The 23040-nt window shown below is 47.4% G+C and overlaps 1 protein-coding gene across 7 annotated transcripts in view; it reads right to left on the bottom strand.

Annotated features, from left to right (window-relative positions):
- The window catches only part of ATP2C1 (ATPase secretory pathway Ca2+ transporting 1), a 291909-nt gene that overhangs the window by 175265 nt on the left and 93604 nt on the right, over positions 1-23040 (bottom strand). For all 7 annotated transcript variants that reach the window (XM_030206388.1, XM_030206411.1, XM_030206380.1 and 4 more), the window contains 4 exons: positions 19795-19856; positions 12750-12858; positions 8738-8893; positions 4204-4272 (listed from right to left, as the gene is read on the bottom strand). In XM_030206388.1, coding sequence (XP_030062248.1) covers positions 4204-4272; positions 8738-8893; positions 12750-12858; positions 19795-19856 — 396 coding nt within the window. The remainder of the gene's footprint in view (positions 1-4203; positions 4273-8737; positions 8894-12749; positions 12859-19794; positions 19857-23040) is intronic.

The following is a 23040-nucleotide window of genomic DNA, read 5'->3' as shown; positions in this document are numbered from 1 at the left end:
CTCTTAGCCTTCTTTAGGGCCAAATCCACAACTCCAGAGTCGTGAGGCAACTGAGTGCGCATCAGCTCTGGGTCCCCATGGATCCGGTACTGGGACTCGATCTTCTTGGGAATGTGGGGGTTAGTTAGAGGCCTGGTCCAGTTCGCCAGCAATGTCTTTTTTAGGACATGATGCATGGGTACTGTGGACGCTTCCTTAGGTGGAGAAGGATAGTCCAGGAGCTCAAACATTTCAGCCCTGGGCTCGTCCTCCACAACCACCGGGAAGGGGATGGCCGTAGACATCTCCCGGACAAAGGAAGCGAAAGACAGACTCTCGGGAGGAGAAAGCTGTCTTTAAGGAGAGGGAGTGGGATCGGAAGGAAGACCCTCAGACTCCTCGTCAGAGAAATATCTGATGTCTTCTTCCTCTTCCCACGAGGCCTCACCCTCGGTGTCAGACACAAGTTCACGGACCTGTGTCTGCAACCGTGCCCGACTCGACTCCGTGGAGCCACGTCCACGATGGGAGCGTCGAGAGGTAGACTCTCTCGCCCGCATCGGCAAAGCTCCCTCCGCCGACGTAGTCGGGGAGCCTTCCTGGGAGGCGACCGCAGTCGGTACCGCACACGGTACCGATGCGGAAGGCCTCACCTCGGGCATGGGGCCAGCCGGCGCCTCGCTCGACGGTACCGGTGGCGCAAGCACCCCCGGTACCGGAGGGGTAGGGCGCAACAGCTCCCCCAGGATCTCTGGGAGAACGGCCCGGAGGCTCTCATGCAGAGCGGCTGTGGAGAAAGACATCGATGTCGATGCAGGAGTCGATGTCAAAACCTGTTCCGGGCGTGGAGGCTGTTCCGGGCTGTCCAGAGTGGAGCGCATCGACACCTCCTGAACAGAGGGTGAGCGGTCCTCTCGGTGCCGATGCCTACTGGGTGCCGACTCCCTCGGCGACCCAGAGCTCTCGGTGCCGACATGGGAAGGAGACCGGTGACGATGCTTCTTCGATTTCTTGGAGCGAAGCATGTCACCGGAGCTTCCCGGCACCGACGAGGAGGACGTCGAATCCAGCCGTCGCTTCCTCGGGGCCGAGGCCGAAGGAGGTCGCTCTCGGGGGGGCTGTACCGCGGGAGCCCTCAGGGCAGGAGGAGACCCACCCGAAGGCTCACCGCCACCAGCAGGGGAATGGACAGCCCTCACCTGCGCTCCAGACGAAGCACCACCGTCCGACGACATCAGCAAAAGAGGAGATCTCGATGTCACCGACGCCGACGCAGCCCTCCGATGTCGCCCCGATGCAGAGGGTCGATGCCTCGATACACTCGATGCAGTCAGGGGCGAAGATGAAGGTCCGGGCGTTGACGATGTCGATGCACTGGATCCTCCCGGTGCCGATGCCGACGAAGAGCCCGAGAACAAAACGTTCCACTGGGCCAATCTCGCTACCTGAGTCCGCTTTTGTAAAAGGGAACACAGACTACAGGCCTGCGGGCGGTGCCCAGCCCCCAAGCACTGAAGACACGAAGCGTGCCTATCAGTGAGCGAAATGACCCGGGCGCACTGGGTGCACTTCTTGAAGCCGCTGGGAGACTTCGATGTCATGGGCGGAAAAATCACGCCGGCGAGATCAAAAGTCGAAATGGCGGAAAAGGCACCACAAAAACAAGGGGAAGAAACTTCGACCCGAGGCCTAAAAGCGGCCTACCCCGACGACGAAAGAAAACTTACCGGGGCGAAAAACTGGAAATATCGGAAGGAAAAAAGACCGAAGAGTCTCCTTCCACACAGAGGTTTTTTTTTTTTTTAACACGAAGAACGACGCGCGAGGTCGACTTTCCGGGGCGCGACACGGCGAAAACACGACCGTACCGAGCGCGGACAAAAGAAGACTGACGAACACGAGCCGGTTCGGGCGGGAAGACGGCCGCGCATGCGCGGTGCGCATGGGCGCGCGAGGACTAGCAAAGGCCTTTGCTAGTGAAGTTTCCGATTGGAGGGGCTGCCGTGGACGTCACCCATCAGTGAGAACAAGCAGCCTGCTTGTCCTCGGAGAAAATCAGTTATATAGGTGGGTAATCTGGCAGTGCATATACAGGAAGGATTTTATTGACATATGCAGAAATTTCCATGCCAGTGCCACCTTGCAGAGCCCTCTCGGCCCTTCACAGAAACCAAGAACATCTTCATAAAAGGAAGGAGATGAGAACATATGGCTGAGAACTCTGATGCCCTCTAAGAATGCATTTTACAGGTAAGCACTTTGCTTTCTCCAAAGACAAGCAGGAGAAACCAAACAACACAAGTGAGAATCCTTCAACTATGGGTTGCCTTCCAATCTTCCAACAAGAGGATATTAGAATGTCAACAAGCAGAATAATATTTTTGCCATTTCCTCTTTTGTTTTTTAAACTCATGGATGTCAACCCAAAATAATAGAAAAGGGTCTTGGGATGTGAGCAGGTAAGCTGGATTCTAGCTCTCAAGAGAGACCTGAGGGACAGACTTTTTCAAGCCTGCTATTGTGTCATGAAACACTTTATAACAACAATGATATGCAAATCTAGTCTCACACCCTAGTCTTACAGTGTAAGTGCCAAAACACATGGCTATAAGTTAGGTGCAAGCACTTATACCTGCCATAGAGCTGGCATGAGTGCGCCTAAGTTCGAGAGATGAACAGATACTATAAGTTATAGCAATGTAGTTTGGCAGTTACACTAATAGAATGGAGGAGTGGCCTCATGGTTAGAGCACTGGTAATGACATCCAGAGGTGGCGGTTCAAATCCTACTGCTGCTCCTAGTGATCTTGGGCAAGTCACATAACCCTCCATTGTCTCAGGGACAAATTTAAGATTGTGATCCCTCCTGGGAAAGAAAATACCTAGTGTACCTGAATGTAACTCACTTTGAGCTACTAATGAAAAAGGTGTGAGCAAAATCCAAATAAATAAATATTCTATAAAGGAAAGTAGGCACCTACATTCCTTTGTAGAATAGCCTCCTACCATGTTTCCTGTTATAGAACTGTCCCCTATATAAGTAAAACTAAAAAGTACATTTGCCTGTGGAGGTGGGGCTCAGTCTCTTACCTCATAGCATCTAGGAAATCTTTTTTTCAACATCCAGGCTCTGATTACACATGGTAAGAATTGATGAATTGCCCAAATGTATAGATTCTCTGATGGTTAACTCACAAAAGAGAGTGGAAATCAATTTGTCTCTATCAAAAAGGAGATGTAAGAAGGACCAGCCCAACCAACTGGCAAAGTTATTATCATAAACAGGGCATTTATTTCAAGCTTTCAAATAGTTGACACCCACCAAGGAAGCAGTATGCCAAACACAAAGGGGTTTATTTGTTTGGTTCTGCTTATATCCCCCAATACAACCAAAACATTATGGTGCTACTTTAATACTAAACTGGCTGCAATAAACAATATTCTAGTCTTTGCAGAACATATATATGTTATTTACCCTATATTATTCTTTTTTAAAATAATACTGGTGCATAAATACAAACTGTTACTGCAAGTGGCACAAAAAAATCACTCATTAGCTAATACCAAGCATTAACAGTAAAGTAATTTGGCACAAAAACACATCAGCAGACAGTCGAGGGAACAAGAAGAATGCAGAAAACACATTTTATAAGCAATAATCCCTTCTGGTTACTGCACTGTTTACCTTATTCGACACAGGGGCTCTAGGCTTCTCCTTCAAACTCAGCCTTTTCAGACAATATACCTGATACTTAATACTATTTCAACATATCTACTAATTATTTCTAGATCTTGAGTACATGAGCTCTAAAATCTCATAAAACATTTAATGTATTTAACAGAACATTATGGCTAGTGGAGGAGTAACCGAGTGGTTAGGAAACTGGGTTTGATTCCCACTGCAGCTCCTTGTGACTCTGAGCAAGTCACTTAACCCTCCACCGCCCCAGGTACAAATAAGTACCTGTATATACTATGTAAGCCACTTTGAATGTAGTTGCAAAAACCACAGAAAGGCGGTGTATCAAGTCCCATTTCCCTTTCCCTTCTCCAATGACCTTTTAATTGGTGCTTCTAGTTGTAAGCTCATGAACTTGTCACACAAATCTGTCATATTATGAATGGCAAACTTTGGAAAACACCTAATCATTACTGAAAATATTACAAGATTATACAATAAAAAGATTTTGTGCAGCATCCTGCATGTCCTTCATAGATACTCACCTCCTCAGCCTGCATCATTTTAAAAACCTCCCCAAACTCTGAATTTTCTCCTGTTCCAATAACAATACCCTGCAAAACAAACCGGGAGATGCATATGTGTACAAAGTACTCAACTTTCATTAAGCACCTGTCAATAACAGAAACCTACTGCTGAAATTGAAGAAAAATAAAATTTCTCTTCTTTGCAATCACCCAAACGTAAATCATTTGTGAACTTTACCATGGTTGTTCACTTACTGCTTCTAATGCCTCTGTCATACACGTGTAAGTACAAAATACGAGAATGCTTGTTTAAAAAAAAAAAAAAATCTATCCCTTCCATCCATACTTCTAAAAGGGTTAAAGCCATATTATTTAAACTTATCAGCATAATTCAAATACAATAACTTCACAGGGAAAGACATAATGAATTTGTTCTCATGTAGCTTATCTTCAATTATTGAGAGTAACGTCAGAGGACCATAATTGTACAATTGCCAGCACCCACTACAACAGTATTGAAAGCCATAAGATTTAATAAAGGTTTTGTCTGCATGTAAAGCCTGTTTTATATGTAAAAAATGAAAGCTTTTTAAAACTGTGCAGCTATACAGATTAAACTTGAATTCTCAACCAGGCCACCTCCACCTCTCCTTCCCTTAGCCCATTCTCTCAACCCTCCAACCCCTGCCTCATTTTCTTCCTTTTCTAAAATCACTGAAGAGGAAACTACACATCTTATTTCCTCCTCAAAACCAACTACCTGTTCCTCTGATCCTATTACCACCCATCTACTTAACACTATCTCTCCTACTGTCATCCCTTTTATCTGTCATATCCTCAATCTTTCACTGTCCACTGCGACTGTTCCTGATGCCTTCAAACATGCCGTAGTCACACCACTCCTTAAAAAACCTTCATTGGACCCTACCTGTCCTTCCAACTATCGCCCCATCTCCCTCCTCCCTTTCCTATCCAAGATACTTGACCGTTCACCGCCGTTGCCTTGACTTTCATCTCAAGCTATTCTTGATCCACTTCAATCTGGCTTTCGCCCCCTTCATTCAATTGAAACGGCGCTTGCTAAAGTCTGCAATGATCTGTTCCTGGCCAGATCCAAAGGTCTCTATTCTATACTCATCCTTCTCGATCTATCTGCTGCTTTTGACACTGTTGATCACAGCCTACTCCTTGATACGCTGTCCTCACTTGGATTTCAGGGCTCTGTTCTTTCCTGGTTTTCTTCTTATCTCTCCCAGCGTACCTTTAGTGTATACTCTAGTGGCTCCTCCTCTACTTCTATCCACTGTCAGTTGGTGTACCTCAGGGATCTGTCCTGGGACCTCTTCTTTTCTCCATCTATACTTCTTCCCTTAGTACTCTGATCTCATCCCATGGTTTTCAGTATCATCTTTACGCTGATGACTCCCAGATCTACCTCTCCACACCTGAAATATCAGCATGAATCCAGGCCAAAGTATCAGCTTGCCTGTCTGACATTGCTGCCTGGATGTCTCAGCGCCATCTGAAACTAAACATGACCAAGACTGAGCTTCTCATCTTTCCCCCTAAACCAACCTCTCCTCCTCCCCCATTCTCTATTTCTGTGGATAACACTCTCATCCTTCCTGTCTCATCAGCTCGTAACCTTGGAGTCATCTTTGACTCCTCCCTCTCCTTCTCTGCACATATTTGTTTCTCTATAAAATCAGCAAAATTTGCCCTTTCCTTTCTGAGCACACTACCAGAACCCTCATCCACACTCTTATCACCTTTCGCTTAGACTATTGCAACTTGCTTCTCACAGGTCTCCCACTTAGCTATCTCTCTCCTCTTCAATCTGTTCAAAATTCTGCTGCACGACTAATATTCCGCCAGTGTCGTTATGCTTATATTAGCCCTCTCCTCAAGTCACTTCACTGGCTTCCTATCAGTTTCTGCATACAGTTCAAACTCCTCTTATTGACCTATAAGTGCATTCACTCTGCAGCTCCTCAGTACCTCTCGACTCTCATCTCTCCCTACATTCCTCCCCGGGAACTCCGCTCGCACCCTTCTCCGCCACTGCTATCTCCAGACTCCGTTCCTTTTATCTTGCTGCACCATATGCCTGGAATAGACTTCCTGAGCCAGTACGTCAAGCTCCATCTCTGGCCGTCTTCAAATCTAAGCTAAAAGCCCACCTTTTTGATGCTGCTTTTAACTCCTAACCCTTATTCACTTTGTTCATTTTATCATCCTCACTTTAATATTCCCTTATCTCTTGCTTGTTCTGTCTGTCCTAATTAGATTGTAAGCTCTGTCGAGCAGGGACTGTCTCTTCATGTTCAAGTGTACAGCGCTGCGTATGTCTAGTAGCACTTTAGAAATGATAAGTAGTAGTAGTACTATACAGGCACATAAGAGTGCACACCAAACAGCACGCAGATTTTCACAGAAGCATAGTTTGGGCAGAGTGAGGGCGAAGTGCAGGCAGACTTGCAGTGTACGCACATATTTTTCTTTAATACGTGGGTGCATATCCTATATAATAATTCTCACCACCAACGTTCTAATGTGCCTGCCTGTGTCCGTAGCGCCTTCGGAGTTGCTGAGCTAGGCTGACGTCACTCACAGCTGATTCCCAGGCAGGGGGAGGAGTAAGGAAACACACGGAGCAAGTGGCAGGGAGCGGCGCATCAAACAACGACCCTCCTCTCCCCTGCCCCCCCCTCCAGCCACATGTCCTGCGACCCTCCCCTCCCCCTGCCCCCCTCCAGCCACCCATGTCCAACGACCCTGCTCTCTCACCTGCCCCTCCTTCATCCACCCAGGTTGTGTAAACAATTCTTTGGGGCAGGCAGGAAAGATCCCCGGTCCTGCCTGCCCGCTGCTGGCACTGGTGCTGACACTCCCCCGCTGCCAGATTGCTGTTCAAAATGGCCGCCGATACTTACAAGGGCGGCCTCCAAGACTTCAGCAGGTCTCGCGAGTCTGCCATTGCAAGTCACAACGGCCATTTTGAACAGCAATCCGGCAGCGGGCAGGCAGGACCGGGGATCTTTCCTGCCTGCCCCAAAGAATTGTTTACACAACCTGGGTGGATGAAGGAGGAGCAGGTGAGACAGCAGGGTCGCTGGACATGGGTGGCTGCAGGGGGGCAGGGGGAGAGGAGGGTCGTTGGACATGGGTGGCTGCAGGGAGGGCAGGGGAGAGGAGGGTCGCTGGACATGGGTGGCTGCAGGGGGGGCAGGGGGAGAGGAGGGTCGTTGTTTGATGCGCCGCTCCCTGCCACTTGCTCCACGTGTTTCCCTACTCCTCTCCCTGCCTGGGAATCAGCTGTGAGTGACGTCAGCCTGGGTGGCTGGAGGGGGGGGCAGGGGAGAGGAGGGTCGCTGGACATGGGTGGCTGGAGAGAGGGGGTGAGGGGGTCCTGAGACCAGAGAGGTGGGGGTGGAAGGGGGTCTCAGACCATAAAGGGAGGGGGGAGGGGACGCAAACTCACTCTGTCTCTCATACACTCTCTCTGACACACTCTCTATCACACTCTCCATCTCTCACACACACTCTCTCTCTCTCTCAAACATACACTCCGAGGAAAACCTTGCTAGCACCCGTTTCATTTCTACTACTACTACTATTTATCATTTCTATAGCGCTACAAGGCATACGCAGCGCTGTACACCATACACAAAGACAATCCCTGCTCAAAGAGCTTACAATCTAGATAAGACAGTACACAGACAGAACAATTAAGGGTAATGGAATAAAGAGGTGAGGATAAAGGACAGGGCAAGTAAGTTAGGAGTCAAAAGCAGTGGTAAAGAGGTGGGTTTTGAGTTTGGCCAAAGACGGAGCTAGACGTACAGGCTCGGGAAGTCTATTCCAGGCGCGAGGTGCAGCGAGATAAAAGGAATGGAGTCTTGAATTAGCAGTAGAGGAGAAAGAGACAGATAAAAGAGAGATTTATCTACAGAACGGAGTATTCGAGGGGGGATGTAGGGGGAGACAAGAGTGGAGAGGTACTGGGGAGCGGCAGAGTGAATGCACTTATAGGTCAATAGGAGAAGTTTGAACTGAATACGGAAATGGATAGGGCGCCAGTGAAGTGACTTAAGGAGAGGGCTAATGTGGGCATAGCGACTTTGGCAGAAAATGAGTCGCGCAGCAGAGTTTTGGATTGATTGAAGAGGAGAGAGATGGCTAAGAGGGAGGCCGGTGAGAAGTAGGTTACAATAATCAAGATGAGAGGTGATAAGAGTGTGGATAAGGGTTCTGACAGAAACGGGCCTTTTTTTACTAGTTTAGAATATTTGTACCATCTTCATAACAGATGAATCTGCTGCACAATACTGTGGCTGGTTCAAGCAGCTAACTTTATTAACGCACATAAGTACCTATGCTGTCTTTATAAAATATGCACCAAAGTATGTGCCCTGTTATAACACTACCCTCCTAAAACTGAATGCGTACATTTAGAACAGAAATGAAAGCGATAAGTTCCAGTTCTTTCCTCCTGGTATGATTGTACCCAGTTTAAATAATGTCCAAAAAAGTTTTGATTTCAAAAACCTACCTTGGCTTTTCCACACCTAACCAGTGTTCCCATGAAAGCTATGTTACTCCTGGAGGTGAGATCGCCATTGGTGGCAGCTGGTTGAGGAGCTGTAGACTTGGAGCACGGTGTGGTCTCGCCTGTCAGACTGGATTCATCAACAGAAAGACCCGCAGCCTTTCAGATGAAAGCAAAAACAATGCAATTTAGTTACAAGCTTATAGTATTTATCTGAGCTGCATAAGATTTTCTAAACCATATCTTAAACCTACACACTACACATGATAGATATTTGAAATACTGCACAAGGCCAGCAGCAGCAGCTAGTAGAGATTACGGGAAGATCTTTAAAATTGTCACCACCGAGGCAAAATCCCTGGGTAGATTTTACCCACACACTTGGCATCAACTTCCAAAAGGAAAGGCATCTTTTTTTTTTTCACACTGAAACTTGTCATAGGTATAAAACACCCATGGACACTTGTACCTCTTTCTTCAGGTAGGTTTTGTTTGGAAAATACTATCTATGCATGCTATTTTATAACCCTACAAAACACATCCATGGGAACACATCACCTAAATGCAGTTAAAAATACAAACACTGACTTTTAGCTGCATTGGAAGACAATTTTCAAGTAGTCAATGCACAAGTTATTTAGCCATATAAAATTGGTCTCAAAGTGGCCCGCCTCGCATTTTAGGTATGTTATTTTATTTTGCTTTCCTAGATATGTTAAGCAAGAAATTTACAAATGTGTAATATCATTTGTAACTCTCTTCAGAGGACAACTCCAGTGAAGATGTCTGTGACTTGTTTCGAGTTTGATGAAATGGTTTAAAAAATGTTCACAAAATATATAAACATAAAATCTTGGACACGAGGATAGCAGAATGATAGGCCTTCCTCCCAAAAGAGTCTAGGGTTCTCGACTTGCGCCCCAGGGGCGCCGAGGCGTAATCCCGAGAACTCCTGGCTTTCTTGAGAGCAGAATCCACAATGCCAGAGTCATGAGGCAACTGGGTCTTCATCAACTCTGGGTCCCCATGGATCCTATACTGGGACTCAATCTTTTTGGGAACATGGAGATTAGATAACCGTTTCGCCCAGTTTGTCAGCAATGGCTGTTTAAGGACATTATGCAGAGGAACAGTGGACGAGTCCTTAGGTGGCGAAGGATAGTCCAGGACCTCGAACATCTCAGCCTCGGGCTCATCCTCAGTAACCACTGGGAAGGGAATGGCCGTAGACATTTCCCGTACAAAAGAGGGACAAGCTCTCAGGAGGAGAAAGCTTCCTCTCTGGTGGTGGAGTGGGATCAGAGGGAAGACCACAAGACTCCTCATCAGAGAAATATCTGGGGTCTTCCTCTGCTTCCCATGAGTCCTCCCCCTCGGTATCGGACACCAGCTCCCTGACTGCAGTCCGAATCCAAGCCCGTCTCGACGCCGAGGCACTACGTCCTCGATGGCGGGGTTGAGAAGAAGACTCCCGCACCGGTGGCGATGAAGCTCCCTCCATCGACGACGCCGGAGAGTCAACTCAGGTGGTCGCCGAAGCAGACACCGCACGTGGCAGCGAAAAAGGCAAAGCCATTACCGCAAGTGGCACCTGCATCGGAGACCTCACCACGGGTGGGGAGCCAGCAGCCGCATCCACCCCCGGTACCGAAGCTGATGATCGCAGCAGCCCTTCCATGATCCCAGGAAGGATGGCTCGGAGGCGCTCGTCAAGAGCATCTATCTAGAGAAGCTGAGAGGCCGGTGCAGGAGACGATGCCAGAACCTGCCTGGGGAGAAGCGCATTGACACCGCCTGGATGGAGGAGCAGCGGTCCTCTTGGCGTCGATGCTTAGTGGGCGCCGAATCCTTCGGTGCCCCGGAGCTCTTGGTACCGTGGCGGGAAGGTGACCAATGGCGATGCTTCTTCGCCTTCGCTCGAAGCACGTCACCAGAAGACCCCGGTACCGACGAGGACGTGGAATCCACACGCCTCCTCGGGGACGGGTCCGAAAGAGGACGGTCCCGATGGCTCTGAACCGCAGGAGCCCTCGAGGCAGGTGGAGACCCACTCGATGGCTCACTGCTACCAGCATGGGGAGCCCTATGCACATCCATAACCTGCGCTCCCGACATCGATGCACTCTCCGATGCTGACATCGATACCGCCGTCGATGACCTCGGTACCGCTACCGACGTCGAAGAACCAGACGGGGCTCCGAACAGCAGGTTCCACTGAGCCAATCTCGCCGCCTGGGTCCTCTTTTTGAGTTGAAGACACAAAGTGCAGGCATTGGGACGATGACCAGCCCCCAGACACTGAAGACCCGAAACGTGCGGATCAGTGAGATCGTCAGGTTGCACCGCGTGCACTTCTTGAAGCCGCTGGCAGGCTTCGAGGACATGAGCGGAAAAATCGCGTCGGCGAAATTAAAACTCGCAATGATGCCGAAAAAAGGCACCAAAACCAGGGAAAAAACCCCGTACGGGCGGCCAAAAAGGCCGCGAACGAAAGCGAAAGGAAACTTAGAGGCACTAAGCGGTAAAGGAAAACTTTTTTTTTTCTTTAAATAAAACAAAAGGAAAAAATCCCGAAGAGCAAACAAAGGGACGAACAGCGAAAACAAAGCTGTGAGGGCTCTTTCTGGGGTGCAGAGCAGCGAAAAAACTGCCATTCTGACCATGGAAAAAAAAAGGGACTGCTAGGAAGATTCCGTTCCTGGGGCTGCTGTCAGACGTCACCCATATGTGAAAACAAGCAGCCTGCTTGTCCTCGGAGAATTAAAATTAAACTGTATTAATAGCTTTAAACTATTTATTTATATTTGTGTACAATTAGAAAGCCCATAAAAAGCTCTTTAGTTAAGTGGCCAGATCCTTCACAAACCAGAGCTATCAGCTGCTACCAAAAAATTGATGTTATTTTATAAGCAACTGAGGCAGATTTCTTCCCTCCATCTCTCAGACTGGGAATGCCATCTCCATACATAACAAAAGACTTGAGTTTACGTTTCATGTCCAGCTGCACACGGTCAGATTTACTAAGGTGCATTAATGTAATAATGCACATTATTTACCAAATAATGAGTGTTAACTGGTGTTGTGTGTTATTAGCCATTAATACAAGATTGTTTTTTTACTGCAATGCATGTCAACTAATAATGCAATGCAAAGCATGTAAATCTATGCAAAGCAACTCATTATGCAAAATGAAAACAGGTTATGAAAACCTCCCAAGAAGTATCATTATCTTTTCCCCAAGGGAAAAGCAAAGAGGCCAGTGCACTCAAAAGCAACCCCCCCCCCCCCCCCCAAAAAAAAGAAAAAAAGAAGACTCTGTCCAAAGAACCTCCGCATCCCCGAGACACCTACCAGAAGTCTCCCACCCTGGTGGCTCATGGCCTCAAAATGTCAACCTCTGCCCCTTTTTTAGCAGCCTGACCCCCTAACGGTAGCGCTACAAGACTAAGGCAAGATACCTGAAGTTGTCATTTTGAGGATGGGAGCCATTAAGGAAGGAGTATATGGAGATTACCCTCCTCCACCACTACCTATGGGGAGACCTCTGGTAGCTGCCTAGGAGGGCCCGCTAACTCAGAAACTGTAGTGAGGAATGCACAATATTCCTGGCTGCAGGAACACAAAAGTAAATTTAGTACAGGATTCACTACACCACAGTACAGATTACTGAATACCAACATAAATTTTCATGTAGTTAAACAGCACATTTAATTGCAGTAACTATGGTTCATAGTTCTGTCGCTTCAGACACTAGATCAGCACACATTTTTAAAAAGAAAGCCTTCTCCCAATTTTAAATATTTTAAAATTGTTCTCGATTTGGGAAAGAAAGGAAATTAATTTATTCATATCTCATCCTGAACTGAGATGTTATCTGTAAGCAGCTAAATGTTCAACACTGTACTTACTTGGCTCCACTAACTCCCTCAACCCCCCTCCCCCCCCCCCCCCCCCACAACTCAAGCACAAGATGACATTCCCACCTCCATTAGCGAATGAAGCCCAAAAAACTTACCTCAAACAGGCGAAGATCAGCAGGCACCCTGTCTCCCATGGACAGACAGACAGTGTCGCCTGGTACCAGGTCACGAGCAAGGGTATGCTCCAACCTTCCCTCCCTCACACTGTGGGAAAACACAACATTCACAAATGCACATAAGTTGGTTGGTTCTGTGGTTTAGAAATTATTAACCAAATTAGAAACAGTAAGGTACAAAAACAGAAAAGGAAGGACTTTTTTTCCCCTTTGATCACACCAAAAATGTAGTAGCCAAAGAAACAGGTTGAAATAAAAACAGTTATTCATTCAGCTTAACAAAAACAAGCGTTCTAGACAATGATTTGGGATACCTCAAAAGAACTACAATAATCAAAAGAAAAGAAGCCTTTCACTGAGCCTTAAAGTACAATTAAAAATAAACTTTTAATTTCAAAATTATAATATATCTGGAACAGTCCCTCATTTCTGAAAGTGTGAGGGGGCAGGGGGAGAAGAGACACTGAATCTGCTCACATTTGCATACAACCACAATTCCTTGGATCAGAAAGGGCATTGTTGATGTGTGACTGTATGTGTGTTGGCACGATCCAATTTGTGCCTGGACAAAAGTGCATCTTGAATTCCATCCTATACCTACATGAAAACATCCTCCCATCACTTCTCCTGCTCCCTCCTCCTCTACAGACAATCACCAAAAGAAAAAAATGTAGTTCTTCCTTCCAAGAGCTATACCTGAGCAGACAACAGTTACCATCAGCTAAGTAACGCAGATCTCAACCTTCCCTATTTGCCCACTAATTCTACTGCAGATTCAACCCCTTCTTGGTCTGGGAAGAGATAAGTTCAAATACAAGACATAAGTACATAAGTACATAAGTAGTGCCATACTAAAAATGCGGAATTTTTCCAAGTTCATTTAATAGCGGTCTATGGACTTGTCCTTTAGGAATCTATCTAACCCCTTTTTAAACTCCGTCAAGCTAACCGCCCGTACCACGTTCTCCGGCAACGAATTCCAGAGTCTAACTACACGTTGGGTGAAGAAAAATTTTCTCCGATTCGTTTTAAATTTACCACACTGTAGCTTCAACTCATGCCCTCTAGTCCTAGTATTTTTGGATAGCGTGAACAGTCGCTTCACATCCACCCGATCCATTCCACTCATTATTTTATACACTTCTATCATATCTCCCCTCAGCCGTCTCTTCTCCAAGCTGAAAAGCCCTAGCCTTCTCAGCCTCTCTTCATAGGAAAGTCGTCCCATCCCCACTATCATTTTCGTCGCCCTTCGCTGTACCTTTTCCAATTCTACTATATCTTTTTTGAGATACGGAGACCAGTACTGAACACAATACTCCAGGTGCGGTCGCACCATGGAGCGATACAACGGCATTATAACATCCGCACACCTGGTTATAACATCCGCACACTAAGAGGATTTGTAATTTAATGTAACTTGATTAGTGCAATACATTTCTCAATGGAGATGATTAATTATGTGCCTTTGAACACAGTGATGATCAAGGGAAGTTTCATGGCCAACTTCCCAGTCTTTTATTGATGTTATTAGGAATCAAGGCCAAGATGCACTAAAACAAAAAGTTAAAGCCCTTCCCTTACCGATTCCCTTAGCGAATCGGTAAGGAACGGGTATGCATCAAGGAATAGGAATGCAAATGAGCTGCTCAATGTAGCTCACTTGCATTCTCTATTCCATCGTTAAACAGTCGGCCAGTCAACTGGTTGAGCATGTGCAGAGCAGCCAAGCGTTATGCTGGCTGCTCTGCGCATGCCAAGGACGTCCTTCACTATATATAAAAAAAGACGAGCTGAGCCTATGGACGTACTTTATGGACGTCCACCGCTCCCCCTTGCATTGAAATGACAGCTTCCCGCAGCCCCGGCCTCCCCGCCATCCTCCGCACCCCCGTGGCTCCGTCGCCCCCCCCTCCATCTGCCACCGGGCCGGGCCCTCACAGCACCTCTCACCGACGTGTGAAGGCGCTGCAGCAAGCAACAGCTGACTGCTTCCCTTCAGACTTCCCTCCTTTCCTCACTGGCCCGCCCTCGTCTGACGTAAGTTACTTACGTCAGATGAGGGCGGGCCAGGGAGGAAAGGAGGGAAGTCCGAAGGGAGGTGATCAGCTGTTGCCTGCTGCAGCGCCTTCACACGGAGGTGAGAGGCGCTGTGAGGGCCCGGTCCGGTGGCAGACGGAGGGGGAAGGGGAGAGCGGCGGCGGCAACGACCTCAACGGGGGGTGGCGGATAGCGGGGAGGCCGGGGCTGCAGGAAGCTGTCATTTCAATGCAGGGGGGGAGGGGGAGCGGCATCAGAAGGGAAAAAAGAAAGCCAAGTGCAGGGACGTTCTTGAAGGACGTCCATGTTAGGCAAGGACGTCCCTGACGAGAACTTGGGACACACAGCTTGTTCTTTTTTATTTTTTTTACACGGGTGTTAGGCGCTTTCCCACTGGTCTCCATGGGTCCGTTCACAGCAGCCCCAGCCTAACGAGAGGTGCAGACCTCAACAGTAAGGGGAAATCGGTAAACGTTAGTGCATCTCATTATAATAGCCTTTGAATCATCTGCATTCCGTTTTCGTTAGCTGCTGCCGTGATAGGAAAATGGCCTTTAGTGCATGCCAGGGTTTACTACTTGCTCGTTAATGGCTCGTTAAGTTTAGTGCATCTGGCCCCAAGTCACCTTAAACTAAAGGTTAACAAACAGTTAAGTGGGACATATTAGGACAACATTTTTCTCACCAATATTAATTAATATTGTACAAGCATGCAATGCAAGGAAACCCATACAGCACTTGTTACCTGGCTGTACACTTTTGGGATTCATGGGAAGCATGCACCAGCAACCCAGAAATGCACATGCCTTGTTTATTTTCTTAATGAAACCCAAAGGAAATGAATGTGAATGGATTGTTTCAACAGACCCACAGGACTATATATTGGCAAAATGCAGCTTTTACAGAGATAATAAAATCTTGCGAACAAGAGGCTTCTAGTTTTCTGAAAAGTGACACTGCTTAGCACAAGGTTAATTATACAATCCTCAAAGAGACTAAAAACTTCACTACACAATTCTTCTGTCAGTCTAAAAAGCTTCACATGTGATTCAGCCATAAGCATGTGAGCCAATTAACAAGATGCAATCACTTTAAGAACTGGATTGCAAGAGATTGGACAAGCTCAGGAAGGGAAATGAATTAGCTACTCTTCCTCTACATGTCAACTCATGATTCTGCACTGTCCCACTTGACGCACTGAACTGGCATGTCATACACTCTCTGGTCATATTTAAATCCTGCTGTAGGGGCAAGACCCCTGCATAGGTGACCATCACCACAGCTGGTAACAACCTCAGCATCAGCTGCTTTAAATCAATCATCAATACAGCGAGACTTGTGCCCAGATTTCCACCAAGGTCCTGAATTAACAGTGAGAGACTGCCTATAAACTGCTTACCCAAGGCAATCACCTGAAAAACATTCTTGCACAGTCATGCACCCCAGGTTAGACTAACCCAGCCACTTTGGCGCCTGAACATAAAATGATGGCCACAGGAGCCTACGTCATTGGACTGGTCGGAGCACAGTTCCAAGAATTGCAGTTCTGCTGATACATGACTTTACAATTTTCCAGGTCAGAAGGTCCAGAACATTGGGAGGAGTTGGCTTGTCTTCAAGTATGCGTGACAGCCAGAAATGGTATATAAGAAGCAACCCTGCAGTCCAGAAATTGAGACTGGTGACCTCACCAGCTCCAGGCTAACATTTTCTCATGTTTCCTAGCTCATAAGATGCCACCCACCTACTCTGCTCCTGCACTGCTGGAACTCTTCTGCACACATGGACCCTTCAGAGCTCCTGCCTGCATCGTACATGGCAAGATCCCAAAACAATGCAAAATATTTTATGCTGCTTATTCTAAAAATAAGCAGTGAATTTTCCCCAAGTCCATCTTAATCATGGCTTATGGACTTTTCTTTTAGAAAGCTATCCAAACCTTTTTTTAAACCTCGCTAAGCTAACCACCTTTACCACATTCTCTGGTACCGAATTTCAGAGTTTAATTACACGTTGAGTGAAGAAACATTTTCTCCAATTTGTTTTAAATTTACTACTTAGTAAGGTCATTGCATGCCCCCAAGTCCTAGTATTTTTGGAAAGCGTAAACAGATGCTTCATGTCTACCCATTTGATTCTACTCATTATTATATGGACCTCTATCATATCTCCCCTCAGCTGTCTTTTCTCCAAGCTGAAGAGCCATAGCGGCTTTAGCCTTTCCTCACAGGGAAGTTGTCCCATCCCCTTTATCATTTTCTTCACCCTTCTCTGCACCTTTTCTAATTCCACTATGTCTTTTTTCAGATGTGGTGACCAGAATTGAACACAGTATTCGAGGTGTCAGGAGGGGACGAGTTTGTGTGCTCCTGGTTAGCTGATTGGAGACTAGGTGGGACTGGCTGTAAATCCTGGTGGAGACTTTTAATTTGTGTTCTCGTCATCGATATACCAGACAGCAAGAGTTAGAACTAGTTAACTGTGCTGCATTCTTGCACCAGGAACACTTTGTTTGATTTGACTTTTTCAGGAAATCAGCCAGACCACGACACAGTGTCAGAAAGTTGTGGAAGACATACCCCCCCAGGCAATATCTTAGTCACTTAGTTATGCACTGTTCTCCCTTGTTGCATTGGTGGGCGACTCTAAGTCAAGGTGTACCAGACTATAGCATCCCGCCCCTAATAGTCTCCAAAGTTTAGTGTCACGCTACAGGGAATGAACATGAAATTAAACAGAAAATTTAATATAAAAACAGTTCCAGAGAGGCCTCAAGTACTTATATCTGTGATACTTTGTAACCCATACTTTGTAAGTCGCACTGAACCTGCCACCAAGCGGGAAAGAGCAGGGTATAAATGCAACAAATCCTATATAATAATTCTCACCTCCAACATTCTAATATGCCTGGAACCGTGGCTCCCTAGGAGGTGGTCTGCTAGGCAGTTTAGAATGCACTGACGTCAGTGATGTCACTGACAGCTGATTCCAAGGCAAGGGGAGGAGTAGGGAAACGCGGGTCCGTAGACAGCCATCTGGCATTGGCTGTCGTCACTGCAGCTGCTCCTCCTCTCCCCTCCACGTCACTGCCCCTGCACGAAGACCCCGGAAGAGCGCAGCGACGTCAGAGGGGAGAGGAGGAACGGCTGCAGAGATGACAGCCAATGCCAGATGGCTGTCTACGGAGCCGTGTTTCAGGTTTAAAATCTTTTTTTGGCTTTTTTCTTTTTGTACCGGCCGCTGCTGCTCAACAAGAGACGCAGCACCGGCCGGACAGCGTTAGTATTTGCGGCTGTGGGTGGCGAGGGGGTTGATGTTCCCAAGGGGGGTGGGGGGTCGCTGGACAAGGGTGGCTGGAGGGGGGCAGGGAAGAGGGAGGTGGAGAGGGGGTCCTGAGACCAGATGGGTGGCTGCAGGGGAGGGCAGGGGAGACAGAAGGGACGCTGGACATGGGTGGCTGCAGGGGGGGGGCAGGGGAGAGAGGTGGGTCGCTGGACATTACTACTACTACTACTACTATTTAGCATTTCTATAGCGCTACAAGGCGTATGCAGCGCTGCACAAACATAGAAGAAAGACTGTCCCTACTCAAAGAGCTTACAATCTAATAGACAAAAAAAAAATATGGGTGGCTACAAGGGAGGCAAGGGGAAAGGAGAGGAGGGTCATTGGACATGGGTGGCTGCAGGGGGGCAGGGGAGAGGAGGGTCGCTGGACATGGGTAGCTGCAGGGGCAGAGGAGGGCTGGTGGGGAGGGGGTCCTGAGACCAGATGGGTGGCTGCAGGGGGGCAGGGGAGACAAGAAGGACGCTGCAGGGGGAGGGATTACCTTGCTAGCGCCCGTTTCATTGCCTACCAAAACGGGCCTTTTATACTAGTAAATAAATAAGATCCTGCTATATCTCTCATCACCAGGTTGTATAAACCAGCTCTGAACTGCTATTGGGTAATAAGTAGGTAGCCCCTAGATTCTGGGCCTAGGGCAAAGTGTGGGTTTGCTTTAAACCCTTTTTGATAGGGATAAATCATTTTTTTTCTACGAAGGACCTAGCCTATATGCAAACTCTCCTACTACTGTTGCCTCCTTTATTCTAATAATTTATGCACTGCTATAATAAATCTATTCCTATTTTTATAAAATTTGGGCCTTGTGTCAGTTACTTTTCAGTATAACTAGGGCTGTGAACTTGGATCCATAAGGGAATATACAATTATTTTTTTATAAGTTCCAGAGTACTAATCATAATAGAATTCTTGTTCCCAATTGCCCTATACTCTGAGTAGAAGTGGAGTAATCTGTTTAGCCCCACACTGCCTAAAGATGCGAAGGCGGTAGAACGAGGGGACATGAAATGAGATTGAAGGGGGCAGACTCAAGAAAAATGTCAGGAAGTATTTTTTCACGAAGAGAGTAATGGATGCTTGGAATGCCCTCCCACGGGAGGTGACGGAAATGAAAACGGTAACGGAATTCAAACATGCGTGGGATAAGCATAAAGGAATCCTGTGCAGAAGGAATGGATCCTCAGGAGCTTAGTCGAGAGTGGGTGGCAGAGCCAGTGGTGGGAGATGGGACTGGTGGTTGGGAGGCGGGGATAGTGCCCTGAAGAGCACAGGTACAAATCAAAGTAGGGTATACACAAAAAGTAGCACATATGAGTTATCTTGTTGGACAGACTAGATGGACCGTGCAGGTCTTTTTCTGCCGTCATCTACTATGTTACTATGTTACTATGTAAAGACCTTTTTAAGAACGTTCATTGTAATAAACACACTTTCTGAAACCTCGTACTCGTTTTGCCTATACCTTCACTAGCCTTTACTCCTCAGAGAAGAGGCTCTCTCGTTTATGCGTATCTGCATAGTGGTGCACGTATCCAATAGTGCTAAGGAAATGTTAAACACAGTAGCTAAGATAAATGCCACTGACACTAGGCTAAATACTTAGAAGTCATACTAGCCATTAAATTTAAATGCCTCTTACCAGTGACATTCTGGTGGCACCAGCTTACTCAGCTCTTCCAAAGATTTTTCAGAGCGATACTCCTGCAACAGAATCAAGAAAACACAATGAAAACTTCTGAACCATAACTAACAGCTTCGTATGAATAAAACATACTACCTAAATAAATCAGTGGATAATTTAAAGGTCAGGCTTGGAGGCTGTTACAGTTAAGCATAAATGATGTACAGATGGATGGTTTTTAGTACTCAATTTATCATGCAACTCTTGCACAAAAATCAGGCTCAAAAGCTCTTGTTTTATGCTATGGCTGAAAGTAATTAATATATACAATGCATTCTCTTAAAAAATCAAATATATTCCAAATATAGATATAAACACTTACAGTTCACAGAGACTGAGCTTGAATTATTTAAATGTAGTAAAATCCAGAATAGCACAAAAAATAGGGACAGATCAACTGGCACAAAATGAGGAAGCCTAGTGTAGAAAGATACCACCAGAGGAAACTTCTTCACGAAGTCAGGTCACTATCCCCGCTGTTTACAAAGCCTTACTAGCAGCTGCCGCGTGGCGTTGCCGACATAGCCCATTCAAAGTGAATGGGCTGTGTTGGCAGTACCGCACCACCAGCCGCTAGCATGGCTTTGTAAACAGGGGCCTATGTTTATTGTCACAGATTAAAATAGATCTTCAAGGACCTATATCATATGTCCCAAATAACCAAAGTACTCAAAAACAGGACAACACTGTGCCATGTTTGAACACCTGAATCAGGAGTAACAACATACCCGTCAGCCTGCACCCCCGGCACTTCAGCTTTCGCACAACTTCCCAATTCTCTGGCAATCACCCATGACAGAGCTGCTTTCGTAATGAGGCTGAACTAGAAAGTGATTTTGACACACACGAAAGGAGAACTGGAGTGTGCGAAAGCTGCTGGGGATGCAGGCTGACAGATATGTTGTGACTCCTGATGCAGGCATTCACATTGAAACACGACACCATGTCAAGTCCTATTTTTCAGTACTTTGGTTATTTGGGACATATAGTATAGACCCCTGAAGGTTTATTTTAATAAACATAGTGGCCTGACTTTGTGAAGAAGTTGCCACTGGTTGTACCTTTCTATACTAGGTTTCCTCATTTTGTGCCTGTTGGTCTATCCCTACTTTTTTATGCTAGTGTGATTATTTTGTAGGGCCCTGATGGCGAACCTATGACACGCGTGTCAGCACTGACACGCGTAGTCATTTTCGATGACACGCGGCGCCGCCGCAGTGTGGTCCGCCCAGTGCTCCCCTGCTCACTCCCTGCTGTTTGCACCGATCCCTGCCTCGTAAAACTTATTTTTTCGCGAACCGGCAGACTGAAGAAATAAAACAAACAGCTGACAGGCTTGCCTCCTTCGATCGCGTCGGCCGCTTCCTTTCCCTGCATTCTCAGCGTGTCCCGCCCTCGAGGAAAGGAAATGACATCAGAGGAGGGCGGGACGCGCTCAGAATGCAGGGAAAGGAAGCGGCCGACGCGATCGAAGGAGGCAAGCCTGTCAGCTGTTTGTTTTATTTCTTCAGTCTGCCGGTTCGCGAAAAAATAAGTTTTACGAGGCAGGGGTCGGTGCAAACAGCAGGGAGTGAGCAGGGGAGGGTGAGCAAGTGGGGCTGGGGGGTGTGTGGCCAATTGGGGCGGGGGGGGGGGTGTGGGCAAGTAGGGCTGGGTGTGTGTGTGTGTGTGGGCAAGTGGGGCTGGGGGGTTGTGTGGCCAATTGAGGCTGGGGGGGTGTGTGTGGCCAATTGGGGCTGGGGTGTGTGTGTGGGCAAGTAGGGCTGGGGGTCTGTGTGTGTGGGCAAGTGGGGCTGAGGATGTGTGTGTGTGGGCAAGTAGGGCTGGGGGTGTGTGTGTGGGGGCAAGTGGAGCTGGGGGTGTGTGTGGGCAAGTAGGGCTGGTGGTTTGTGTGTGGGCAAGTAGGGCTGGGAGTATGTGTGTATGGGCAAGTGGGGCTGGGGGGCTGGGCAAGTGGGGCTGGGGTTTGAATGATCTCAGGGGCAGGTGGAGGCTGGGGCGAGTCACTGGACATTGAAGGGAGGGGGAGGATAGGGGGCAAAAGAGAATCGCTGGACATGGAGGGGATGGGATAGTAGGGCAGAGGAGAGAGGAGAATGGAGAATTGCTGGACATGGATGGAAGGGGAAGGCAGGGAAGAGAGAATTGCTGGACTTGGATAGGAGAGGAGGGCAGGGGAGAGAGGAGAATCACTGGACATGGGAGGGGAGGGGAGAGGAGACATGCTGGACATGGATGGAGGGGAGGGAAGATAGGAAGGAGATGCACATGGATGGGATGGCAGGAGAGGAAGGAGAAATGCTGGAAATGGATGGAGAGGAGAGCAGAGCAGGAGATAGAGGAGAATTGCTGGACATGGATGGATGGAGGGGTTGGCGGGGAGAGAGGAGAAATGCTGGACATGGAAGAAGAAAGGAGGAAAGTAAAGAAATAAATGGAAAGAAAGCCCTGGAAACGGAGTTAAGAGAACAGATAGAGAGCAGCAGAATCAGACACTTGGACCAGTATGGATAGAAAACAGTCACCAGACAACAAAGGTAGAAAAAAATTATTTTATTTTCATTTTAGTGTTTGGAATTTGTCCAATTTCAGAATTTACATCTGTTGTCTTATTTTGCACTGGGTATACTGGAGCTGTAACATCTTACAGAAATGATTTATAATGAAAAAAAATCACAAGTTATTGTTTTTCTCCTATACTAGTATATTTTCAATGATGTCTGTTTATATGCGCCATGGCTGATATAAGGGGTGTGGCTAATGTGGGTATGGCTATCATAGGGGTGGAGCCATATGTGGTGACCCCACCCATAATGAGTACCGGCACCTTTTTTTCTACAAAAAATGCACTGGGTCCGCCCTCCCTCCTCGCTCCCGGAAACTAACCTTAAAGCCTCCTTTCACGTCGCAGCAAGCAGCAGCAGGGCAGGCCACTCCTTCCTTCCGTGTCCCGCCCTCGCCTGACGTAACGTCCGCGAGGGCGGAGCACAGAAGGAAGGAGGAGAGGTCTGCCCTGCTGCTGCTTGCTGCGACGTGAAAGGAGGCTTTAAGGTTAGTTCTGGGCTCGGTGGAGGGGGGGGGCCCAGCGACCTTGGGTGGGCAGCGATCTCGGGTAGGGGGCAGCGATCTCGGGTAGGGGGGGGCCCGGGGGCGGTCCTAGTAGCAGTGATTTTTCTCGAAGTGACACACCACCTGAGTTATGCT

The sequence above is a fragment of the Microcaecilia unicolor genome, chromosome 1, assembly GCF_901765095.1.
Source record: "Microcaecilia unicolor chromosome 1, aMicUni1.1, whole genome shotgun sequence".
NCBI lineage: Eukaryota > Metazoa > Chordata > Amphibia > Gymnophiona > Siphonopidae > Microcaecilia > Microcaecilia unicolor.
Note: the sequence above shows the minus strand (reverse complement) of the source record. Positions and strands in the feature narration are given on the sequence as shown.